This window comes from Chionomys nivalis, chromosome 7 (assembly GCF_950005125.1).
Source record: "Chionomys nivalis chromosome 7, mChiNiv1.1, whole genome shotgun sequence".
In the NCBI taxonomy this organism is placed as follows: domain Eukaryota; kingdom Metazoa; phylum Chordata; class Mammalia; order Rodentia; family Cricetidae; genus Chionomys; species Chionomys nivalis.
This window is the reverse complement of record NC_080092.1, coordinates 100098195-100113564: the sequence shown is the minus strand read 5'-3', so window position 1 is coordinate 100113564 and position 15370 is coordinate 100098195. Positions and strand designations below refer to the sequence as shown.

Here is a 15370-nt window from a genome sequence, read left to right as displayed (position 1 = left end):
AAACTATCACCCACAGCTGGCCATGTCCTCCCTAAAAGCCCCACAGCCCATGTGCCTACAGAACAATTCACATCCTGCTATGATCAACACCAGATGAAATACTTTACAGCCTACTTGGGGGCTTGGCTGGGATCCATGGCTTAAAATACAGCCTCCAGGTTTGTGTCCGCTGAAAAGGAGGGAGAGGGAGACGACAAGTGGTTCTGCTATCCTCTCTCAAAGGGGACCAGGGACACTACCTCAAGATACCAGCACAACAAGACAAAGAACACGGTGTTCTAAACCCTCAGTCTCCAAAAGCAGAGGCTCCAGCTGCCTCTTGAGCTATGCCACAGCCCAAAGAGCCACTGGTCACAGCTAACCCCGATTGCCAGCCTCACCTGGAGCTCCATGCTCGGCCTTCCCAAAGTAGGTCACAGTCCTGAGGTGAACAATGCCCACCTGACCTTCACCACAGCGATGGGCTGTGACCTGGGGTTCCAGTTTGGTCTGCCCAGTCGGTAGCAGGCTCTGTGCATGTGCTCTGCAATCCACAAAGCCGGGCCAAGAACAGACAGATGCACTGAGATAGACGCATTGTCTCAGTTGATCTGCAGCCTCTGGGCAATGGGGGCAAAGTGCTCCCAAATAATTCTCTGGGGTCAACAGAAGCACCATGACTCTGACAAACCTCTGGTAGCACCCAACTACTCCCCACTTGCAGGCACACACCCCAGTTCCAGCATACTGGCTTCTGTTCAGCAGTCAGCTTTGCATCCTGCCGTCAGACAAGCACAGGGTGCACACCATTTAGTGGACTGTTTTCAGTATTACTGCTATAGCATTTAATGTCGGTCGTAAAACCAAACGGCCTCTCCCTGCTTTTCTGAAAAGAGACAGGAGTCGTTTCCAGTAGGCAAACAGCATTTTTAAAGCAGAGGAACGGAGACAAGGGTGGGAAGAACAAGATCCCCAAGAGCTTTTAATTCCTGGGGACCGGCCAGCGAAGTCTTTACTCTTTGGCATTTGCAGCTCATGCCCTACCATCTGCAGAGGACAGATGACAGAAAAGCCTCTGTCTTTTACTTTCTCCTCAGAGACCGGATTGACTCCGTCATGTGCTCAGGTGGTACAAACAAACCAAAACGAAAAACAAGCAAACAAACAAAAACAACGACAAGCACAGGTCTAGTATTCAGGCTCCATCCAGAGCCCTCCTCTCTGAGCCCAGCTCAGGCAGCTCAGCCCCCCTTCCTACAAGGCCACAGCCACACTCCCAGCTTCCAGCAGAGCTCTGGGCTATGCCTCAACAACTACCCGACACACTGAAGGTCTAATTTGTTAGCAGAATGAGTACATCGTGCATTCTACTACCTGACGTCTGCCAGACATCAGCCCTGAGTGCACAGCAATCCCAGAGGCCAGCAGGCTCAAAACAGCTAATGGGGCACACTTGCTATGTCCCTCCTTCAGCCACACGGGTGGGCACAAAAGGCACTTGGTACCCTGTTGTGCTAAAAAGGCAGGGGGTACTGCACAGGAAGAGGCCCACTTGATACTATAATGTAAAAATTCCTCTGTTGGAACATCGACCCAAGCTTGACAGTGTCAAGAGGTAGAACATGCAGGAAGGGATTAAATCACAAGGGCAGAGTACCTAAGGCCAGAAATGGAGACCTTGTAAAAAAAAAAAAAAAAAAAAGTGGGGGGGGGCTGCAAACAGGGAGCTAGACCCTTTTGTCCTGTCCCACCAAGTGAGGACAGTAACCAAGAAATCATCTCAGAGACAGAAACCAGACACCAGGCACACCACCTGCCACCATCTGGATCTGAGTTTTAATTCTACAGAATTGTGAGCCATAAACCTCCATGTTTACTAATTGCCTACTCTCCTATATTTTGTTATGGAAGTACAGACACACTAAAACAGCGTGTAGATGCTGGGGTTGGAGTTGAGGCATGTCAAGTAAGCTCCCACCAAGGGCCACCAGTCTCTGCCTGGAGCTGAGCCCAGGGTCCCGGTAAATCCCTCCGAGCTGTGAGAGAGATGGTACCATTGGCTCCTCTCAACAAGAGGAGACAAGGCTCAAAGCAGCTCAGCAGGCAGAGTAAAGATGGGATGAATGGAGCTAGGGTCTTGATGAGTACACAATCTGTTGGTTTCTAGCGACAGCACAAAATGCTGAGACCAAACACAAAAGCCAAATTTGTAGCCTTCTACAAGGCCACATATTTGAAAGTCACTGGATGGCAACTCGCCCCGTGCCATTAAGTGACGCTTCCCCACAGTCTTACCGGTGACCTGCTTGGATGGTATAAGTGAAGTCTGGTACTGTGACTAGCACCTCCACCACCTCTCATTACCTCACTGGTCAAGCTGCCCTATAACCTCTAAAACCTCTTGACAGACCCGTGTTCTTCCGGCTATTGTAACCTGACGATCAGGGCCATTCCCTGTTCGGACACCCACCTTCCTCTCCACACCCCCAGGGTTCTAATTCTGCTCCCTCCCTCCAGACGTGTGCACATGGCCTCTCAAGTCCTAAGTCTAGACAGGCCTTTCCAGCTTTCTTGTGGAGGTCAGTCTTACTCTGAAGACTTCAGAAGCACCTCCCTATGCAAACTAACCATCCTCTCCCCAGCTGCCTGCCTGGCCATGCCTGAAACCTAAAGCACTGGCTGGCCACACTGGCAGGACGGTTCCCCAAGCACCTTTTCTGGGGAACAGAGCACACAAAGGATGCCCCAGTGCTAACAAGCAAGTATCAGTTCAGGGTCAAACATGGCAAATGATGGCCAGGGATAACTGAAGCCCACGCAGCAACCTAGCATGGCCTGCAGAGCACTGCAGCCAGAGTACTGTGGCTGCATTCTGCAATCCTCCGGCCAGACCCCAGAGTCAAAACAGAGCCGGGGCTGCTAAGGGAGACCCAGTCAGGGCTGTGCTAGCTAGCCAGAGGACATGCTGCAGAGGACGGGCCTCACCTGACTGCAGTCCCCAAGCTACTCCCCGCAAGGGGTGAGCTGTGATCTCATCTCAGGAGAGACTCCTTGCGGTGGACCTAACCCTGAAGAGTTTCCAAGCAACTCACTGAGCCAGGGAAGTGTTCGCTGCTCTGCTTGCAACTTGAGACTCCCCCCATCCAGGGCATAAATGGAATAATGGATTCCAAGCATCAACTGAAGCAAGTCATTAACATTCTTTGTTCTTATCCCATGTAGTCAAGTCACAACAGCCCAGACCAGCTCCATCTCTCAGTAAAAGCCAAATACGAAGCTCTCAGTTTAGAAAAAGCGTATGTCCTTCTGAACAGATTAGCCCAGCTGTGATGCAGCACTCAGAGGCAGAGGATCTTCAGGTCGAGGCCAGCCTGGACTACATAACAACACCTGTCCCAAAAATGAAAAGCCTGAATGAGGCTGACAGAGGCTGGGAGGGAAACACCTGCAGCTGAGGTGTGAAAAGCTCCTGGAGACAGTGGTGGTGGCTGCTGCTCAGCCCTAGAACTTAACTATACAGACCAGAATGGATCCACCTGCCTCCGCCCTGTGCTAGGATTAAATGTGTGTCACCACCACCCAGTTTTACAAAAATGAACAGTCATACTTTACGGAGGTTCTCAACTCCGCCATGTACGCTCAGGACAACCCAGGGCAAACTCTTCTTTTGTATCATTTTCCTCAGCTTCAAATACCAGCATTGTGAGAGATATTTCAGACTAATATTTCAGATATATTAATGTTGTCCTATTTTTACGACATGGTACTGTGAAATATCTTTTACAAGATGTCTTTTGAAAGCACCGTTGTAGTTATATGAAGACAATGTACAAATGTTGAAGGTTGTCTATAATTTATTTTCATTAGTAGTTGTTTTGAAAAATTAAACATTTGCATTTTGTTACAAAACAAACAAAAGCAGATAGGGGCTAGTGGGATGGCTCCACAGGTAGACAAAGGCACTTGCCACCAAGCCTGACAGCCTGGTTCCATTTCCAGGACCCACAGGGTGAGAGGAGAGAACTGACTCCCACGTTTTACTTTGACCTCCACATCTACACTGTTGCATGCATATACGCATGTGCACACATGTAAATGCAATAAAATGTGTTAGCGTGGGATTCAGATGGAGATTAAATGAGCTAATTAACTGGGAACTGCTGTGAACCATCCTTAGCACACTGTAAGCATGAATATGGCTACTATCATCTATCATACATGGCATAATGCTTTGCTTAAAAAAGATCAATTTACCTTTTCTATAAATATATTTGCATACAAATATGAGCTGTTCAATATTTCAAAAGTGTGTATACCTACCATTCTATACCATGTATAGGCACAGCCATACACCAACAAATTTTAAAGGGAAAAATATAGAAGCCTAATATTTTATTAGGTTTCCTTGAAATTTTTCTCTACTATAAAATAAAGGTCAGTGCATCTAAACCAACAGTTTGCATGGTAGGTACCCATGGGAGGGGCTGACACTTACCAATCCAGCATTCCAGCCGTGCACAAGGCGTGGTCTTCACCACATCTGGAGGATCCACGCCCACGTTCAGGCACAGGACCAAGGCCACACTGACCGTCTTCATCTGGAAGCACAACAGAAACACTGTTTCAATGCAAACTCCAGAGACGCCCAAAGAGCACGTGCCCCCTGCTGGCACGGACCCTCTCAGCCACCCTTGAACTGCTTCCATGCCCCAGGTTAGCCCACCTCTGAGGACTGGGCAACAGGCTGAAAACGGTGCATGCAGGAGCTTCCTTATAATGAATCTCCAGACACAGAATCAACTGATCAGACGACAACACATCTTGAAGAGTTCCGTACATTATTCTTACCTGTGCTGTGCTGTGCGGAGGGCAGAACGACTTAGCTCTTATTAGTACTGCTGAACACGTGCAGGATACGCATACTATCATGCTCATTCAGATTCCGGTGATTTTCTTAGCTAGCTTCACATTATCCACATTACATTCCTTTACTGTGTTTTTCTCTACTGTAATTGATGTCTGAGTGCTTATTTGTCTGTTTCTGAGACAAGCTCTCTCTACATAGTCCTGGCTGTCCTGGAACTCACTATGTAGACCATGCTGGCCTCCAAATTCACGGAGATCCGCCTGATTCTGACTCTGAGTGCTGGGATACAATCACCTTGTACCTTCTGCTTTCTGGCAGACCAACATCATCTGATATGCTTCCTCCCACCCCTGTTCCTTTCTCTCTGCTCCAACTTTAAGAAGCAACCCCATCCAGCCAGCAAATCTTAGCCCATGTCCTTCACCAGTTCACACAGTATGCCAATCACTGTTCACAGGTGCTAGAAACACCTCAGGAGCCTGAGATAAAGATCCTGCAGCAAGCACAGTGTGGCACACACCTCCAATCCCAGTGTGGAAGAATAAGAATTTGAGCCTGGACTGTACAGTGAGACCCCATCTTGGAAAAATAAAGCCGGGGTAGGCGGGGAGAGGAGGAAGTGCATTCAAACAGAGCACCGGCCCTTCTCGTCCTCACCATCCTCAGAAGCACCAGCACGCTGCATCCGAGTTGAAATGTCTGTAAGTGTGTTCACTCCAAATCATCATCAATGCTCCCGGAGCTCCAGTCATGCTCTGCATGTATGTATAAGTACACATGGACAACCTGCCTAGATGCAGGCTGCACATCAAAGCTGTGCTTCCCGGATGGCATGGGAGAGAGCCACACCCTCTGTTACCTGACATCCTCTACCCCTGGGTATTCAAAGCCTTGGTCCTCTCTGCCTCTGACACGCCTTCTCCATCCTTGCCTACTCTCTAACTTTGTCCTTGGGTCTTGGGGACGCCCTGAGCGCCCCTCGCTGCACCGCATCTAAAGGAAGCAGACGGCCCTTTTCTCATGTTTGCTAAACATGTAACTACACATGCTCCTTACTGGTTCTCCTGTGAGTGTGCAAACACCCTAGTACACTGCCTGGACCTCATCCTCTCTCACGGACTGTGCCTCCTGTCTCTCTCTGTGTTAAGTCTTGCTGGGCTGTGCAAGACTTGTGAAGTAAGACTCCTAAAGCAGCACAAGGACAGCAGTCGCCCTCTTCCAGAGGCTGCCGTGTGTTTCAAGAGAAGAGTCCTTTGTTCAGCACAGATGCTAAAGGTCTGTGGGAACAGAATATTCCAGCCTTCCTCTCTCCCGGCACGCCCACCTCCAAGAGCATCTTCCATAGAGGACAGAATCATCTTGCTGTAAACCTGAAAACATGCTCTCTACCCACTGTCAGGAGGAAAGGTGAAATCAATCAAAGGTAAAAATACCTGCATTTTCTAGTTAGCTTCCAATATGTAAGTGACCACCATCAATAACCCCACAGAGCTGATCAATTACTTTACTGCAGACTCAGCCTGAGGACAGGCTGTCTAAAAGGAGAAGCTCCCTGCAGACATCTCTGCCATCGGAGGGAGACAGCTCTAAGCCTCCTCCGCTGCTGTAACAATAGAAGCTACAAGGTTTCCGTAAAGCACGGAATCAGACCTTGGACCAGGCTCCCAAGTCATGGCTTTGTTCAGTCATCAGAGCCCTCCTTCTCCACAGACGCAGCAATCCCTACAGTTTAGGTTCTCTAATAGTACAAGACTGATTCCCTGCTCCAGACGTCCCTTACTCAAAGCTATCTACAGTCAGACAGCAGTACATGGGAAATAAGAGAAATAAACAGCCCACAAGCTCTGACTGCACTCCACCAGGAACTCTCCATCCTGTACCAGAGGTGCAGATCCTCCATTAAGTCAGCTGACGATGCCTGTGTTATCAGACAGTTCCCAAGCACAGAAGAGCAAACTGCCAATCAGACAAGACAAAGGAAGCCACAGAGTGTCCCTCCTACCAGACGAGGCTGAGGCTGGTGGCGTAACTCAATTGGTGAAAGTGCTTGCTGTCAAGTCCAAGGACCTATGTTTGATCCCCAGGGCCCACATGGAGAAGAAAGAGAATCACTTGTGGCATGGCACACCCACATTCACAAGGAGGGGGAGAACTGTGAAGGAGAGGCCCACATTCACAGAGCCCTCACGAGTGACGGGACTGCTTCGCTGTTCTGCTGCGCTGTTGTCGGTACACTTTCTGTACCTCCTCTCCTTTACAAACAACCTCTAACAGGCATTTACAAATGAGAAAACACAGTCTAGATAAGGGCTCTGTGTTGTCCTGAGCTTCTGGCAGCCACTGAGAACACATTACCAGAGGACCAAGGGAACTGCCACAGACCGATTCCTATGGCTGAACTCTACCCACCGGTTTCTTGTGATGTCCTTAAACTAACCTCCTGCTGCCCAGTGAAGTCCAAAGGAAAGCCCCTCATCTATGGCACTCCTGAAGAGCCGCTCCTGTGGGGATGAGCTCAGCTGCAATTGCCCTAGCAGTTTGCTCTCTCAACACCTCACCCTGCAGCCCTGTGCATCCAAAGAGGAAGTGACGAGATTACCCGGCTGGTGCTGGCTCAGTGACTTACAGCCAGAGTCTGGAATTGCTCTGCACATGCCATCAGCAGTGGCACCTGCTCATTACGTGATGCTAACAGGCATCTCAACTGTAACTTACGCTCACCTGAAAGGGCACAGGGAAGGGAGGAGTAAAAGGGTGGGCCCTCGCAACTCCCATGGCAGCAAGTCCAGTGTTAGATACACCTGGTTCTTACCCACACCAAGAACAGAGAAGGGAACCAAAGCATTGATGTAGCATCCAATCTGACTATTTATCATAGTTCTCAGTAAATATGTTATGAGTTAATTACAAAAAGAGAAATGTTCCTCCAGAGCTGGGCAAATGGCTCAGTTAGTAAAATGTTTACTGCGCACGCACGGAGGCCAAAGTTCAGCAGGTTTTGAAGCTCATGCCTGTAACTCCAGCCTGGGGAAGGCAGACAGGAGGATCTCTACGCACCGGTCATCTAGTACAGCCATATTGGGGAAGTCCCTATCTCAAAGAAAGAGATGGAGGGCAATAGAGAAGACACTCAGCACAGACACACACACACACACACACACACACACACACACACACACAGTCTTATGATTTGGGTCCCTCAGACAAAAACACTCATGAAAACACAGTGTTCTTTTAGTCCTGGGACACAGCCCAGCACGACTGTCAACAGTGCACCCTATACTCACTGCGACACTCTAGAGGCAGCTCCCCTCTCCTGCCCAAGAACTAAGCAGCTGCAGGACTTGGCCTGGGCACTAGGATCAGTGTATTTGCTCACGTGATGTATGCTTTCTATAAAAATAACACAGAATCTCAAATACGCTAACACATAAGTTAGAAACATGGATTTTAGTCTAATGCCTAGTTACTGATTCCAAATCTGAACAGATTACCACTAAATATTATTAATCCAATCAAGTGTATCTCATTCTGCAAATTTTAAACATGTTGGCATAGACTGTATAGACTCTTAAGTTCAACTATACCTAAAATATCTTTTCAGTATTTTATTTGATGTATATGGAAACCTTATTCCAAAAATTCTAGATTAATGATTTTTAGAACAATTACAGAAATGTTTTCCTCTAAGGGCTATCAAAATTAATGTACCAAAAACTGCAGAATATTGCATAAAATAGCCATTTGGATATTAAAATGCTTCTTCTGAATGGAATATAACATAAGATGGCACAGTTATGTCTCCAGAGTTTAATTTTGAATTTGAAAAGAACGTTACTTTGAAATCCAGGCCAGCTGGCTCAAACCTTCAATCTCAGCACTTGGGATGCTGAGGCAGGAGGAAAGCCATGAGTTCAAGGTGAGCCTGGACTATGTAGTGAATTCCAGGACAGCCTAGACTACAGGAGACTGTACCTCAAAAAAAACCAAAAAGAGTATCATTTCAAGAAACTGTATAAATCAGGTGTGGTGGCGCACACCTTTAGTCCCTGACTCTGGAGGCAGAGGCAGAAGGATCTCTGTGGGTTCCAAGGCAGCATGGTCTACAGAGCAAGGTCCAGGACTGAGACACTGTCTCAAAATAATCAAAAAGAGGGAGGGAGGGAGGGAGGGAGGGAGGGAGGGAGGGAGGGAGGGAGGGAGGGAGGGAGGGAGGGAGGTTGGGAACTGTGTAAGATTTTCAGTGGTTCCTCCCAATCTGTAACCTTCAGCCCAGCCGTCCATCCATTTCAGTCTGTCCAGAACAGGTCAGAGGAAGCACAGTGTACTCGCTACAGACGCAGCTCTCATGCCAGGATTCCAAAGGCCTCACGACCTGTCTCTTCTGGGCCATTCTGGAAGTCACCCCTGGGATTAGGTTCCAGTCAAAAGTTAGGGAAACTTTCATTCTAGGTGTAGAAAATGGGAGGCTGTGGTTATTAAACTTGGTTTCCTTTACAGTCTCCTAGCACCGGCTATGTTCTGAAACTCAGAATTTCTCAAATTTCAGAAATTTGGAACCCTACACCACATCTCATGACAGCGTGTATTTAAGAGCACTCTCCACTGAGTAGATGACTTCACGCGCAGACTAGCCCCCAAAACTGATGGAGGAAGGTCATTTGTCAATAAACAAACTGCCTTGGCCCATTTGAGAGGCCATCCCTTAGGTGGGTGGAGTAGACAGAATAGAATGCTGGGAGGAAGAGGAAGTGAGCTCAGATGCAGGGCAGCTCCTCTGAGAGACAGACGCCATGCTCTCCTCTCCAGAGCAGACACGATGAAGCTCTGACCCAGTATGGACGTAGGCTAGAATCTTCCCGGTAAGCGCACCTTGGGGTGCTACATACATGAACAGAAATGGGCCAAGCAGTGTTTAAAAGAATAGAGTTTGTGTGTCGTTATTTTGGGGCATAAGCTAGCCAGGCAACCATGAGCCGGGCTGTGGGAAGAGGCCCGCAGCTCCCTACTACAGATGGCGCCCAACGTGGGGCACGAACCCACGACCCTGAGATTAAGAGTCTCATGCTCTACCGACTGAGCTAGCCGGGCAACCATGAGCCGGGCTGTGGGAAGAGGCCCGCAGCTCCCTACAACAGATGGCGCCCAGACATGGGGCACTGAATCTACAGAAAGCCTGAGAAAGCTTGGGAAAGAATAGAGTAAAGCATGTTTTCTTGGTAGCAACAATTTCTTGGTTCTGTTCTGCTTGCTAGAGGCAAGCAAGCACTCTCATCTAAGAGAGGCTTCCTGACTCAGCTTTAGCTGCAAAAACTTACAGCTCTCTTAAAAGGTCCTGCCACAAAACACTTAAATGGTATTGATAAAAGCTGAACGCATGCTTTTCGGTTTTCAGCCGTAGCAGGAAAAAATGCGCTGTTTAAAAATGCCCTCTTTCTGGGTCGTCCTGCCAGGGCAAACTCTGACTGTTTGAGGCAGGAGGTCAGCTACAGAGAGAGCATTTGAGTGTTGTAGCTTGTTTGCTGGCAAGGACCTTGAAACGCCACAGAGTTGTGGTACCTCCGCCATGAGGCTGGAAAGCTAAGGAATGGGCTGGATCTAGCCGGCAAAGCCACGGCTTTAATCCTAGCCATATTGCTCAGTAATTTAAAGGCTCGTGTGGTCAGAAAAAGAGAGAGATACAGTAAAGAGAGATTCAAAGACAAAGAAAACCTTTAAATGATTTACAGTGTGTTAAAAATATATGCAGGCCAAAAATTTAGTTCTTAAAAGTAAAAAAGGAAGAAAGAAAGTAGTTGGGTGTGGTAGTACACACCTTTAATCCCAACACTTGGGAGGCAGGGAGATTGACCTCTGTGACTTCAAGGTGTGGTAGCACACGCCTTTAATCCCAATGCCTGGAAGGCAGAGACAGAAGGATCTCTGAGAATTCAAGGACAGTCTGGTCTACAGAGTTATTCCAGGACAAATATATACAGAGAATATAGAACAAAAGTAAAAATAAACAAAATAGAGTTAAAATAAAGCTGCACAAAGATGGAAAATACACAGAGAATCTTGATACTGTATGCTATTGTGCTCTCTTTGAATTGTTTGAATGCTGAGGAAGGAGCAACAGCTTCTAAAAGATATTTGTTTATAAATGTTGCTGAACTAATCCAAGATAGATATTTTCAAAATACCTTGACTTCAGAATTTGGATCTAAGGATATGATACTTTGGAAAAGAGTTTCTTCTTTTGTTTTCACAGAGGATGAGACACTGTGGATTGCTTCTTTGATCCCAATATGGTATGATAGACCACGCCCTCCTGAAAGGTTGCTGTGAACACCCTTAAAAAATTGCTTCGCTCAACTGCCAACTGAGATGAACCTAGCAGACAGGTTATCCCATAAAGGACCCGAATAACAGCGCCCCCATTCAGCAGGAAGCAGTTTGGAGACAAAAAACTGCGCCCATGTTCCCATATATTGTTTATAAATGTTCTTTTACATTTAAAGGGGGAGATGATATAGATGTGAATAATTTGTATTGATATGAATCTTGGTTTATTGATATAAATTTAAGGTCAATCTTGTTATATGTATATGTATTTCTGATATTGATTAAGGTATTGTGATTGTGTAGTTCATGTAAAAATGTAATGTATACAGGTTGTTAATGGATAATCATCTATAATAGTCAAGTTTGTAGTCATGTTAGTTAGATTTTCTAGATGTGCATGGATATATTTCAGATAGGCATTCATCATATCTTTCAAAGGCTAGAGAATATGGTATTTTAAATGTTTTAATAACTTAGGGTTTTTCTGACAATGAGACACGTCTGCTTCTGGCAGCACCAATCTACTTCAAGAAGAAAGAAGATGGGCATCAAAGAGGCACCTTATGGAGTTTGGTAGCCATTTGGGCAAGAAACTGCTCTTGCCTGGACTATTGTATAAACTGGACACAGAGAACCCACAGAGAGAGGACTACTGAACTTGCCTAAAGGTGAGATGACCTTTCAGGGTTCCTGATTCATGAAAGAGTCTGCAAGACATTCTGCAGGACACAGCAGATAGTGACTGACTGCCTTTGAATTTTCCTGCTTCATGGAAATGTCTGCTGGATACCATGGACCTGTAGGCCGAAGATGGATGCCCCAACGGTACAGAAGAACTTTGGGTGACTGTCCAGGCAGCGAGATGTCTCTGTGATTTCTAGAGTTTTGAAAATTGCTTACTTTTTGTCTGCTTAGGTAATATTGTATTCTTCTGGAGTCTTTGATGTAGTTGAAGAATAGATAGCTAGTGGTTATAGTTTTCCATTGTTATGATAAAAGATAAAATAGATATAAATATTGTAACTGTAATTCTTGCTTGATAACTGTTTTGTTATATGTAATTTTGCTATGTTAAAGTTAAAGCCTTTTTTTTTGTTTAAACAGAAAAAGGGGAAATGATGGAGGAAGGTCATTTGTCAATAAACAAACTGCCTTGGCCCATTTGAGAGGCCATCCCTTAGGTGGGTGGAGTAGACAGAATAGAATGCTGGGAGGAAGAGGAAGTGAGCTCAAATGTAGGGCAGCTCCTCTGAGAGACAGACGCCATGCTCTCCTCTCCAGAGCAGACACAATGAAGCTCTGACCCAGGATGGACGTAGGCTAGAATCTTCCCGGTAAGCGCACCTTGGGGTGCTACATACATGAACAGAAATGGGCCAAGCAGTGTTTAAAAGAAAAGAGTTTGTGTGTCGTTATTTTGGGGCATAAGCTAGCCAGGCAACCATGAGCCGGGCTGTGGGAAGAGGCCCGCAGCTCCCTACTACACAAAACGTATGTGCACAAGGGAGCATCACCGTGGTATCTGGAGCATACTGATGTCTGCTACCATTCAAAGAATGCAGACAGTATTTCAAGGGCTTTGCTGAGGTTTTCCTTCTTAGCTGCTCCACCAAAGCCCTCCACTGTGTGTAGGCGTGGGTGAACAGCTGCTCCGCCAGCTTGACTGGAACTTCACAGGCTACCACGCCTAACTCTAGATGACTGACCACTCCTGACCTGTGTGGTCTAGGTCTGCACTGAGTGAAGCTCCTGCATCAGCAGCTGAGGGTGTGAAGAGACACCAAAAGCCAGCCTGAGGTCAACACCAGTGTCACAAAACACTGTTCACCCACCTGTCTGAGGACAGAACCACCCACTCCCAAGAGTCTTCATTAGGATTTGGAACGTCGAGAAACCTGAGCTGGGATGAGGCGACACGGATGCATAATTTATAAAGGAAGTCAGAAACTAGAACGCACAACAAAGAGGAGGAGAAGGAATGGGGAAGGAGAAGCCAGGCTGCCCCCACTCCCATCCAGACAGGAAAGAGAGGCAAGCAACAACCCCGAGCAAGCTTGTCCACCTGAGTCTCCTCCCACAGCAGGAGCGCAGCAGGGGCTTGGGAGACCCTGGTTATTTGTTTGTTTCCAAATCCTTCTGCTCCTTCAATGGGAATAGGAAACAAAGAGAAGGATACTGGAATTTATAAGCTTGGTTTATTACTCAGAGCCAGAATCCAAACTTAATTTTAAGTGTGCTTTTCTTCAAAGGCCAAATTCTGTTCAAATTACACTGATTTTAAAGTCTATTTCTAGCTAAATAGAAAAGGCAAAAGGGAAATTCGCAGCATCAAAGTTAGCCAGGGGCAAGCTCAGTTGCTGCCTCAAAGGCACACCTGGGCCCTTCCCACGCACAACACCCAAGAGACTACCGACTGAGTTTGCTTCCAACATAAGAAAACCTTACTATATTTGTTTTCTAAAAGTCAAAATAAAGAACTGTATACAAAATAAGTTTTAAAAAACTATAAGTCAGTTTATTCTAGAGATTATAATTATTTAAACCTACTAAAGAATGCCCCTCTTAATTCACACACACATCAATGTAATATTAAAAGCACAAGATCTCACAGGCCGTTTGGAAGGAAAGGTGGAGGACAGGACCCCTTTTTCTGCTTTTTACTTGGCCCTTCAGGAAACCTGCTGTCCAGTTTCCAACTATAAGCACGTCACTTCTAAAGAGGGATGTAAAAATGATTTACCACTGGAGCCAAAGGCTTCCTTCACAAGTGTGCATGTATATACACACAAGTTTTACTGCTGGGAAGACACAGAAAATAGCTTGTTTGTTGACTGAAGGCTTGATTCGTATTTGCTGTGCCGTTAGAGGTGGGGCCTCACCCGAGAATGTCAGCCCTGTGAGAGTTCCCCTCACAGGGCTGGCTCCTTTTCTGTCAGGCTGCTTGCTCATCCACAGCTTTAAGACGACTAATACATTAGAATTAGCAACACTATCCTTAGAGTCAATCATTCACTCAAGATGTTTCCCTCCCCACTTCATAATCCAGTATTATGCCATCCACGGTATATTCAGAAAAACAACACGAATCTCAGGTGGCCAAGGAGGCTGCTTCCAGAACCACACCCTGGCTGGGCCAACAAGATTTATGAAGGGACTCCAAGGTACCAGCACCCAGACTGCAAAAGAGTGGTTTCCATAATCAAGGCAGAACAGATGTTTTAGAGGTCAGTGCGGAGCGCTCGCGGCAGGACGGCCATACTTTGGGTTTACTGAGTGGATCTGGTAAGTATATAACAGGCTAAGAGCGAGAGAGGGAGAGAAAGAGGAGAAACATTGCCAAACCAGGTGCTCAAAGCATCCAACAGAAATCAATTAGAGAAGCCTCAGGGGCAGCCATCGGGGAGTTCCCCATAGAGACAGTCCCAGGCAGAGCAGTGTCTTCTGGGATGAAGCTTCCAAACAAAAATATCAAATAACAACAGAGGTGACATCATCATATTAGGAACTCAAGACATTCATCAGAAAACAAGTTGGGGCCGGGCAGTAGTGGCGCATACCTTTAATCCCAGCACTCAGGAGACAGAAGAGGCAGATCTCTGTGAGTTTGAGGCCAGCCTGGTCTACAGAGTGAGTTCCAAGACAGTCAGGACTGTTACACAGAAAAACCCTAGATATACAGACGAAGGAGGGAAGGAAAGGGAGGGGAAGGGAGGGGAGGAGAAAGAAACCAAGTTGAGGCAGTGAGCTGCAGTTCCTGGCTAGTTAAGCTTCCTCTCCATGGCTGGGCTTCCCTAGTGGACTGTCGCATGTGACTGGATCCCTCCCCTCCCAATGTGGGTTAGGAATCAGGCTCTAAACTCAGAGCACCAGGACACTGAACAGGGAGTCAATATTCACTGGCTCTCCAGGAGCCGCAGCTTCTAAGATTCTTCCTAAGGCTTGAGGAGCCAGGCACTGTCACTGTGCACAACCCTTTCGGTATAGCCTCCCAGGAGTGGATTTTGCCACCCACATAAAACCAATGGCTTAGTGAATCTCACCTTAGTAAAACAATGTCAGAACACCACCCCATGCCTGAGTTACTCAAAGGCAATTCCAAATGAGAAATTGCCACAGTATGGAGCCAAAGGTGGGAAGGATTATAAACAGGAAATAGAAAACAGCAACAGTTCAATTTCTCCCAAAGTCCTGGAGATAAAG

General features: G+C 46.8%; 1 protein-coding gene and 1 non-coding gene across 3 annotated transcripts in view; both read right to left on the bottom strand.

Annotated features, from left to right (window-relative positions):
• Positions 1-15370, bottom strand: part of Rptor (regulatory associated protein of MTOR complex 1) — a 301243-nt gene that overhangs the window by 231781 nt on the left and 54092 nt on the right. For both annotated transcript variants that reach the window (XM_057774578.1, XM_057774579.1), the window contains exon 2: positions 4475-4577. In XM_057774578.1, the coding sequence (XP_057630561.1) occupies positions 4475-4577 (103 nt within the window). The remainder of the gene's footprint in view (positions 1-4474; positions 4578-15370) is intronic.
• Trnak-cuu (transfer RNA lysine (anticodon CUU)) lies at positions 9865-9937 on the bottom strand. Its single transcript has one exon. It is a non-coding gene; the product is annotated as a tRNA-Lys (tRNA).